Genomic DNA, 11,821 nt, shown 5'->3' with positions numbered 1-11,821 from the left:
AGGGCCAGCTGGGAGCCGTCCACGCTGAAGGCCACGCTCCTCACCGCCTCCTCCATGTTGCAGCGTGCGACCAGGGTGCGGTCCAGGAGACTCCACAGCCTGACACACACACAGCTTCACTCCCTGCTCCCGCTGGGTCACGTGACCCTCGGCGCCACGCCACGCCCACCTGACGGAGCGGTCGTCGCTGCCGGTGACGGCCAGCGGCTTCTTGGGGTGCACGTCCAGGGCCCAGAGTTCTCCGTCGCCGTGAGCCTGCATGAGGAGCAGCGGCTTGTCGCGCTCCTGGACCATCACCTGCAACACAACGCCGCTCGCAACAACACCTACAGGCCCCGCCCCCTCAAACACAGCCCGTTCCGCACCTCAAAGATCTCGCCGTCCTGCGTTCCCGCCAGGATTCGGTCGGCTCGCCAGCACACGCTCCGGATGGACAAAGCTGAGGGAGGAAGAGGAGCAGGTGACCAAGATGAGGACCATGAAGATCCACTTCCTGAAGAAGGCACCTTTGTATCCTTGCTCCGCCTCCCGCAGGTCCATCTTGGTGATGGCCTTGAAGTCCACGTCCCACAGGCGCACGCAGCCGTCCCTCCCCCCTGTGGCGAAGCCTTCCTCGCACGCGTACATGCTGAAGATGCCCGCCTGCATCATTGTCATAATGAGGTGACATGATAGTCTCATAATAATGAGAACAATAACGAGGTGACATGATAGTCTCATAATAATGACAACAATAATGAGGTGACATGATAGTCTCATAATAATGACAACAATAATGAGGTGACATGATAGTCTCATAATAATGACAACAATAATGAGGTGACATGATAGTCTCATAATAATGACAACAATAATGAGGTGACATGATAGTCTCATAATAACGACAACAATAACGAAGTGGCATGATAGTCTCATAATAATGAGAACAATAACAAGGTGACATGATAGTCTGATAATAATGACAACAATAACGAGGTGACATGATAGTCTCATAATAATGAGAACAATAACGAGGTGACATGATAGTCTCATAATAATGAGAACAATAATGAGGTGACATGATTGTCTCATAATAATGACAACAATAATGAAGTGACATGATAGTCTCATAATAATGAGAACAATAACGAGGTGACATGATAGTCTCATAATAATGAGAACAATAATGAGGTGACATGATAGTCTCATAATAATGACAACAATAATGAAGTGACATGATAGTCTCATAATAATGAGAACAATAACGAGGTGACATGATAGTCTCATAATAATGAGAACAATAATGAAGTGACATGATAGTCTCATAATAATGAGAACAATAACGAGGTGACATGATAGTCTCATAATAATGAGAACAATAACGAGGTGACATGATAGTCTCATAATAATGAGAACAATAACGAGGTGACATGATAGTCTCATAATAATGACAACAATAATGAGGTGACATGATAGTCTCATAATAATGACAAAAATAACGAGGTGACATGATAGTCTCATAATAATGAGAACAATAACGAGGTGACATGATAGTCTCATAATAATGAGAACAATAACGAGGTGACATGATAGTCTCATAATAATGAGAACAATAACGAGGTGACATGATAGTCTCATAATAATGAGAACAATAACGAGGTGACATGATAGTCTCATAATAATGAGAACAATAATGAAGTGACATGATAGTCTCATAATAATGACAACAGTAATGAGGTGACATGATAGTCTCATAATAATGACAAAAATAATGAGGTGACATGATAGTCTCATAATAATGACAAAAATAATGAGCTGACATGATAGTCTCATAATAATGACAAAAATATTGAGCTGACATGATAGTCTCATAATAATGACAAAAATAATGAGGTGACAGGATAGTCTCATAATAATGACAACAACAATGAGGTGACATGATAGTCTCATAATAATGAGAACAATAATGAGGTGACATGATAGTCTCATAATAATGACAACAACAATGAGGTGACATGATAGTCTCATAATAATGAGACCAATAATGAGGTGACATGATAGTCTCATAATAATGAGAACAATAACGAGGTGAGATGATAGTCTCATAATAATGACAATGATGAGGTGACATGATAGTCTCATAATAATGAGAACAGTATTGAGGTGACATGATAGTCTCATAACAATTATAACAATAATGAGGTGACATGATAGTCTCGTAATTATGACAACGAGGTGACATGATAGTCTCATAATAATGACAAAAATGATGAGGTGACATGATAGTCTCATAATAATGACAAAAATAATGAGGTGACATGATAGTCTCATAATAATGACAAAAATAATGAGGTGACAGGATAGTCTCATAATAATGACAACAACAATGAGGTGACATGATAGTCTCATAATAATGAGAACAATAATGAGGTGACATGATAGTCTCATAATAATGACAACAACAATGAGGTGACATGATAGTCTCATAATAATGAGACCAATAATGAGGTGACATGATAGTCTCATAATAATGAGAACAATAACGAGGTGAGATGATAGTCTCATAATAATGACAATGATGAGGTGACATGATAGTCTCATAATAATGAGAACAGTATTGAGGTGACATGATAGTCTCATAACAATTTTAACAATAATGAGGTGAAATGATAGTCTCGTAATTATGACAATGAGGTGACATGATAGTCTCATAATAATGAGAACAATATTGAGGTGACATGAAAGTCTCATAACAATTACAACAATAATGAGGTGACATGATTATCTCATAATATTGAGAACAATAAGGTGACATGATTGTCTCATAATAATGAGAAGAACAATGAGGTGACATAATAGTCTCATAATAATGAGAACAATGATGAGGTGACATGATAGTCTCATAATAATGAGAACAATAACAAGGTGACATGATAGTCTCATAATAATGACAACAATAACAAGGTGACATGATAGTCTCATAATAATGAGAAGAACAATGAGGTGACATAATAGTCTCCTAATATGACAACAATAATGAGGTGACATGATAGTCTCATAATAATGACAACAATAACAAAGTGACATGGTAGTCTCATAATAATGACAACAATAATAAGGTGACATGATAGTCTCATAATAATGACAAAAATAATGAGGTGACATGATAGTCTCATAATAATGCCAACAATAATAAGGTGACATTATAGTCTCATAATAACGACAACAATAACGAAGTGGCATGATAGTCTCATAATAATGAGAACAATAAGGAGGTGACATAATAGTCTCATAATGAGAACAATAATGAGCTGACATGATAGTCGCATAATAATGAGAACAACAATGAGGTGACATGAGAGTCTCATAATAATGACAACAGTAATGAGGTGACATGATAGTCTCACAATAATGAGAAGAAAAATGAGGTGACATAATAGTCTCAAAATAATAAGAAAAACAATGAGGTGATATGATAGTCTCAAAATAAAGAGAACAGTAATGAGGTGATATGATAGTCTCATAATAATGAGAAGAAAAATGTGGTGACATAATAGTCTCATAATAATAAGAAAAATAATCAGGTGATAAGATAGTCTCATAATTATGACAATAATGAGGTGACATGATAGTCTCATAATAAAGAGAACAAAAATGAGGTCACATGATAGTCTCATAATAATGAGAACAACAATGAAGTGACATGATAGTCTCATAACAATGAGAACAATAATGAGGTGACATGATAGTCTCATAACAATGAGAACAATAATGAGGTGACATGATAGTCTCATAACAATGAGAACAATAATGAGGTGACATGATAATCTCATAATAATGAGAAGAATAATGAGGTGACATGATAGTCTCATAACAATGAGAACAACAATGAGGTGACATGATAAGTCTCATAATAATGACAACAATAATGAGGTGACATGATAGTCTCATAATAATGACAACAACAATGAGGTGACATGATAGTCTCATAATAATGAGAAGAATAATGAGGTGACATGATAGTCTCATAACAATGAGAAGAATAATGAGGTGACATGATAGTCTCATAATAATGAGAAGAATAATGAGGTGACATGATAGTCTCATAATAATGACAACAATAATGAGGTGACATGATAGTCTCATAATAATGACAACAACAATGAGGTGACATGATAGTCTCATAATAATGAGAGGAATAATGAGGTGACATGATAGTCTCATAATAATGAGAGGAATAACAAGGTGACATGATAGTCTCATAATAATGACAACAATAACAAGGTGACATGATAGTCTCATAATAATGAGAAGAACAATGAGGTGACATAATAGTCTCCTAATATGAGAACAATAATGAGGTGACATGATAGTCTCATAATAATGACAACAATAACAAAGTGACATGGTAGTCTCATAATAATGACAACAATAATAAGGTGACATGATAGTCTCATAATAATGACAAAAATAATGAGGTGACATGATAGTCTCATAATAATGCCAACAATAATAAGGTGACATTATAGTCTCATAATAACGACAACAATAACGAAGTGGCATGATAGTCTCATAATAATGAGAACAATAAGGAGGTGACATAATAGTCTCATAATGAGAACAATAATGAGCTGACATGATAGTCGCATAATAATGAGAACAACAATGAGGTGACATGATAGTCTCATAATAATGACAACAGTAATGAGGTGACATGATAGTCTCACAATAATGAGAAGAAAAATGAGGTGACATAATAGTCTCAAAATAATAAGAAAAACAATGAGGTGATATGATAGTCTCAAAATAAAGAGAACAGTAATGAGGTGATATGATAGTCTCATAATAATGAGAAGAAAAATGTGGTGACATAATAGTCTCATAATAAGAAAAAAAATAATCAGGTGATAAGATAGTCTCATAATTATGACAATAATGAGGTGACATGATAGTCTCATAATAAAGAGAACAAAAATGAGGTCACATGATAGTCTCATAATAATGAGAACAACAATGAAGTGACATGATAGTCTCATAACAATGAGAACAATAATGAGGTGACATGATAGTCTCATAACAATGAGAACAATAATGAGGTGACATGATAGTCTCATAACAATGAGAACAATAATGAGGTGACATGATAATCTCATAATAATGAGAAGAATAATGAGGTGACATGATAGTCTCATAACAATGAGAACAACAATGAGGTGACATGATAAGTCTCATAATAATGACAACAATAATGAGGTGACATGATAGTCTCATAATAATGACAACAACAATGAGGTGACATGATAGTCTCATAATAATGAGAAGAATAATGAGGTGACATGATAGTCTCATAACAATGAGAAGAATAATGAGGTGACATGATAGTCTCATAATAATGAGAAGAATAATGAGGTGACATGATAGTCTCATAATAATGAGAAGAATAATGAGGTGACATGACAGTCTCATAATAATGACAACAATAATGAGGTGACATGATAGTCTCATAATAATGACAACAACAATGAGGTGACATGATAGTCTCATAATAATGAGAGGAATAATGAGGTGACATGATAGTCTCATAACAATGAGAAGAATAATGAGGTGACATGATAGTCTCATAATAGTGAGAGGAATAATGAGGTGACATGATAGTCTCATAACAATGAGAAGAATAATGAGGTGACATGATAGTCTCATAATAATGAGAAGAATAATGAGGTGACATGATAGTCTCATAATAATGACAACAACAATGAGGTGACATGATAGTCTCATAATAATGAGAGGAATAATGAGGTGACATGATAGTCTCAAAACAATGAGAAGAATAATGAGGTGACATGATAGTCTCATAATAATAACAACAACAATGAGGTGACATGATAGTCTCATAATAATGAGAGGAATAATGAGGTGACATGATAGTCTCATAACAATGAGAAGAATAATGAGGTGACATGATAGTCTCATAACAATGAGAAGAATAATGAGGTGACATGATAGTCTCATAATAATGAGAAGAATAATGAGGTGACATGGATCAGCCCTTTGAGACACTTGTGATTTAGGGCTATATAAATAAACATTGATTGATTGATGTACACACACACACAGGAAGTGAGGGCGTGGCCGCCCCTCCCCCTCCCCCCACAGAGTGCCACTGACCCCGTGGGCAGCCTGCAGGGTCCTGGTGAGTCTGGCACACTTCCACACGTACACGTCTCCATTGAGCGCTCCAGAGAAGGTGATGTCATCTTTGGCCCAGGTCACACACAACATGGTCTGCAGGTCGCCCGTCTTCCCGAAAATCCCTCGCTTGGAACTCAGAGCGTTCCCGCACAGAGACCAGAACTGCAGGACACACAGGGGAGTCTTTCTCTCAACGTTGTAATGTGTGTGTGTAATGTGTGTGTTTGTCCGTGTGTGTGTGTCCCTGTGTGTGTGTGTGTGTGTGTGTGTGTGTGCGTGTTACCTTAATGTGCTTCACTCCACAGCTCACCAGACGGTTTGTTTGAAAAGGATCCCAGCACACGTCAAATATCTGAAAGACACACAATAGACATTTATTGCATGTTTCACTCAAACACACACACACACACACACACACACACACACACACACACACACACTGACCCTGTCAGAGTGTCCTGAGGCGCTGGCCAGGATCTTCCCTCTCCTCCAGTCCCAAACACAAATGGTGTTCTTGGCGTCCAGACCCACTGAAGCTAACCTCTGCACACAAATCACATTACAACATTTGTTACACAACACAAGACAACACAAACTTGACATATTCATGATCATCCACAGTATTATCTCATGTCACACTCATATGTGTGTGTTCTTGTATTTCTAGCCTTCTTGAGACATCAACAAGGAAAAGTATCTTCCATATGAGGAGGTGTGAACAAGTGATGACATAAATCATGGTCCCAATACGGAAAACCATTGCATCTAATAGAGAATGTCTCAATTGCACCCCTGCTGGTGAAATCTATCAAAATTAGGGTGGTCCCAAAAAAGAGGGATTTTTCAAATTGGTCGGTTTTAAAAGTGCTCCCCCTCTGGTCAACATATGAAATAACAAGTGTGTGTAAGAAATTGAAATGCGTCCCCTTTGGCCAAAATTAATAAAAACAATCAAAATAAATATGTAAATAGAGACATACTGTAATAACTTGAACTTGAAATGAGATTCCATTCATAAGACATCAGGAATGATACATGCTGACTAACTCATATGAGACATGAGACATGAAGAATGAGGAAAGTGTGTGAGCCTCACCTGTCCGTCGGCACTGAAGGTGAGACAGGCGATGCCGTGTGTGTGTCCGTCACGCAGCAGAGAGACAGTGTTCAGGCTGAAGGTGTCCCACACACACATGTAGGGCTCCTTGCCCACCTGCCCTGTGGCCACCAGGGTGCGCTCTGGATGCAGGGCCAGGCTGAGTGGGCAAACACCTCACACAGTTAGTGATGTCATCGGGTCACATGACACATGAGACATACTTCATGAACTAGGAGGGATGACAGGAAATACCTGATGAATGAGACATGAGAAGTTATTCTATATTCTATGTATGAGACATGAGGGATGATAAATACCACGTAAGGTATTTGATGAGACATAACTTATTCAAGGAAATATGAGGATGACATATTTGATGAGTAAAACATGACGTATTTAATGAGACATGAGGAATGAAGTGATATTTGCTTCATGAGACATGTGTTATTTAATGAGCTATGATATATTACATGTGATATTCTATGTATAAGACATGAGAAATGACATGCTATTTGATAAGTTAGACATGAGGAGTGATATGATAATTGATAAATGACACGTGAGGAGTGATATGATATTTGATAAATGAGACATGAGGAGTGATATGATAATTGATAAATGACACATGAGGAGTGATATGATATTTGATAAATGAGACACGAGGAGTGATATGATAATTGATAAATGACACATGAGGAGTGATATGATATTTGATAAATGAGACACGAGGAGTGATATGATAATTGATAAATGACACATGAGGAGTGATATATTTGATAAATGAGACATGAGGAGTGATATGATAATTGATAAATGAGACATGAGGAGTGCTATGGTATTTGATAAATGAGACATGAGGAGTGATATGATAATTGATAAATGACACATGAGGAGTGATATGATATTTGATAAATGAGACATGAGGAGTGATATGATAATTGATTAATGAGACATGAGGAGTGCTATGGTATTTGATAAATGAGACATGAGGAGTGACATGATAGTTGAAAAATGAGGCATGAAGAGTGACATGATAATTTATCTATGAGGCATATGATAATTTATCTATGAGGCATAAGGAGTGACATGATATTTGATCAATGAGGCATGAGGAGTGACATAATTGATCAATGAGACATGGGAAGTGACATGATAATTGATCAATGAGACATGAGGAGTGACATGATAATAAGGACTGGCATGATAATTGATAAATGAGACATGAGGAGTGACATGATAATTGATAGATCACACATGAGGTGTGACATGATAATTGATCAATGAGACATGAGGAGTGACATAATGAGGAGTGACATGATAATGAGGAGTGATGTGATAATTGATAAATGAGACATGAGGAGTGACATGATAATTGATATATGAGACATGAGGAGTGAGGAGTGACATGATAATTGATAATGAGACATGAGGAGTGACATGACAATTGATAAATGAGACATTAGGAGTGACATGATAATTGATGAATGAGACTTGAAGAGTGACATAATTGATTAATGAGACATAACAAGTGGCATGATAATTGATAATGAGACATGAGGAGTGACATGATATTTGATAAAGGGGATATGATGGGTGACATGATAATTGATGAATTAAACATGAGGTATGACATGATAATGAAGAGTGACATGATAATTGATAAATGAGACATGAGGAGTGACATGAGGAGTGACATGATAATTGACGAATAAGACATGAGGAGTGACATAATTGATGAATGAGACATGAGGAGTGACATGTGAAATGATCAATGAGACATGAGGAGTGACATGATAATTGATCAGTGAGACACCAGGAGTGACATGATAATTGACGAATGAGACATGAGGAGTGACATAATTGATGAATGCGACATGAGGAGTGACATGATAAATGATCAATGAGACATGAGGAGTGACATGATAATTGATCAGTGAGACACGAGGAGTGACATGATAATTGATGAATGAGACATGAGGAGTGACATAATAATTGATCAATGAGACATGAGGAGTGACATGATAATTGATGAATGAGACATGAGGAGTGACATGATAATTGATCAATGAGACATGAGTGACATGATAATTGATCAATGAGACATGAGGAGTGACATGATAATTGATGAATGAGACATGAGGAGGGACATGATAATTGATCAATGAGACATGAGGAGTGACATGATAATTGATCAATGAGACATGAGGAGTGACATGATAATTGATGAATGAGACATGAGGAGTGACATGATAATTGATCAATGAGACATGAGTGACATGCTAATTGATCAATGAGACATGAGTGACATGATAATTGATAAATGAGACATGAGGAGTGACATGATAATTGATGAATGAGACATGAGGAGTGACATGATAATTGATCAATGAGACATAAGGAGTGACATGATAATTGATCAATGAGACATGAGGAGTGACATGATAATTGATCAATGAGACATGAGGAGTGATATAATAATTGATCAATGAGACATGAGGAGTGACATGATAATTGATGAATGAGACATGAGGAGTGACATGATAATTGATCAATGAGACATGAGTGACATGATAATTGATCAATGAGACATGAGGAGTGACATGATAATTGATGAATGAGACATGAGGAGTGACATGATAATTGATCAATGAGACATGAGGAGTGACATGATAATTGATCAATGAGACATGAGGAGTGACATGATAATTTATCAATGAGACATGAGGAGTGACATGATAATTGATGAATGAGACATGAGGAGTGACATGATAATTGATCAATGAGACATGAGTGACATGCTAATTGATCAATGAGACATGAGTGACATGATAATTGATGAATGAGACATGAGGAGTGACATGATAATTGATGAATGAGACATGAGGAGTGACATGATAATTGATGAATGAGACATAAGGAGTGACATGATAATTGATCAATGAGACATGAGGAGTGACATGATAATTGATCAATGAGACATGAGGATGGACATATTTGATAAATAGGAATAACAACAACATATTTAATGAGACCTGAGAGTTGATGCTGTCATGAGAGTGTGGTGAGACAAGCTGATTGGCTGTCCTTACCTGATGATGTCATCATTGTGTCCCAGGTAGAACCTCTGGCAGTGTTCTCGGGTGTTGTAGACCACGCCCACTCCTGCCACAAAGTACACCACCTCCTTGCCGGCGGTGTAGTACACATTGTTGCGACACTGGTGTCCTCGGTAGCCGTAGATCCATTCCAGTCTGAGCCGGCCTGCGGGGGCGCTGCGCTCCGACATGATGTCTCATTCGCTGCGTGTCCACTTGAGGACGCCGGACAAGAGAAAAAGGCTACGTAACGTAATGTTCACTGTGCGTTACTGTCATGTCGGAGACAACGTTAGCTTGTTCAAAACATTACTTAGTGAAAGTTACGTGACTGAACACAAGTTTCATGCTCAGTGTAACGTTTTTACGATGTTGCTGTATCAACGTCAAACTGTTCTTATGTTACATTGTTACGCTCTTTATTTCTTACGTTACAGTTACATTCTATATTTTTATGTTACGATTTACATTTGTTACGCTACTGTGTTACATTCTCTATTTGTTACGCTCTATATTTGTTATGTTACATTCTCTATTTGTTACGCTCTATATTTGTTATGTTACTGTGTTACATTCTTTATTTGTTCCGCTCTATATTTGTTATGTTACTGTGTTACATTTTTTATTCGTTATGCTCTATATTTGTTATGTTACTGTGTTAGATTCTATATTTGTTACACGCTATATTTGTCGCGTTACTGTGTTACATTCTACATTTGTTACACTCTACATTTGTTATGTTACTGTGTTATATTCTATATTTGTTATGTTAATGTGTTACATTGTATATTTGTTACGCTCTATATTTGATCTGTTACTGTGTTACATTTTATATTTTTACACTTTACATTTGTTATGTTACTGTGTTACGTTTTTTATTTCTTATAATCTATATTTGTTATGTTACTGTGTTACTTTATGTGTTATACTCTATATTTGTTATGTTACTGTGTTACATTTTTTATTTGTTATGCTCTATATTTGTTATGTTACTGTGTTACATTTTTTATTTGTTATGGTATATATTCGTTGTGTTACTGTGTTACATTCTATATTTGTTACGCTCTATATTTGTTATGTTACCGTGTTACATTCTATATTTGTTGCGCTCTATATTTGTTATATTACTGTCTTACATTCTATATTTGTTACGCTCTATATTTGTTATGTTACTGTGTTACATTCTATATTGGTTACGCTCTATATTTGTTATGTTACTGTGTTACATTTTATATTGTTACACTCTATATGTTACGTTACTGTGTTACATTTTATATTGTTACACTCTATATTTGTTACGTTACTGTGTTACATTCTATATTTGTTACTTTCTACATTTGTTGTTACTGTGTTACATTTTTTTGTGTTATGCTACTGTGTTACATTTTTTATTTGTTACGGTCTATATTTGTTACGTTACTGTGTTGTTTTATATTTGTCATGCTCTATATTTGTT

General features: G+C 36.3%; 1 protein-coding gene across 4 annotated transcripts in view; it reads right to left on the bottom strand.

Annotated features, from left to right (window-relative positions):
* The window catches only part of LOC133657756 (echinoderm microtubule-associated protein-like 6), a 50,520-nt gene that overhangs the window by 37,214 nt on the left and 1,485 nt on the right, over positions 1-11,821 (bottom strand). For 3 of the 4 annotated variants that reach the window (XM_062059431.1, XM_062059433.1, XM_062059434.1), the window contains exons 2-10: positions 10,360-10,580; positions 7,268-7,427; positions 6,616-6,714; positions 6,455-6,523; positions 6,148-6,354; positions 507-642; positions 366-439; positions 170-297; positions 1-99 (exon numbers count right to left, since the gene is read on the bottom strand). The exon at positions 1-99 is cut by the window's left edge and continues 39 nt beyond it. In XM_062059431.1, the coding sequence (XP_061915415.1) occupies positions 1-99; positions 170-297; positions 366-439; positions 507-642; positions 6,148-6,354; positions 6,455-6,523; positions 6,616-6,714; positions 7,268-7,427; positions 10,360-10,556 (1,169 nt within the window). In that variant the 5' untranslated portion in view covers positions 10,557-10,580. The remainder of the gene's footprint in view (positions 100-169; positions 298-365; positions 440-506; positions 643-6,147; positions 6,355-6,454; positions 6,524-6,615; positions 6,715-7,267; positions 7,428-10,359; positions 10,581-11,821) is intronic. The other variant, XM_062059432.1, reaches the window with a different exon arrangement.

The sequence above is a fragment of the Entelurus aequoreus genome, linkage group LG09 (assembly GCF_033978785.1).
Source record: "Entelurus aequoreus isolate RoL-2023_Sb linkage group LG09, RoL_Eaeq_v1.1, whole genome shotgun sequence".
NCBI classification, from domain to species: Eukaryota; Metazoa; Chordata; class Actinopteri; order Syngnathiformes; family Syngnathidae; genus Entelurus; species Entelurus aequoreus.
The sequence above is the reverse complement of the archived record's forward strand: the minus strand, read 5'-3'. Positions and strand labels throughout refer to the sequence as shown.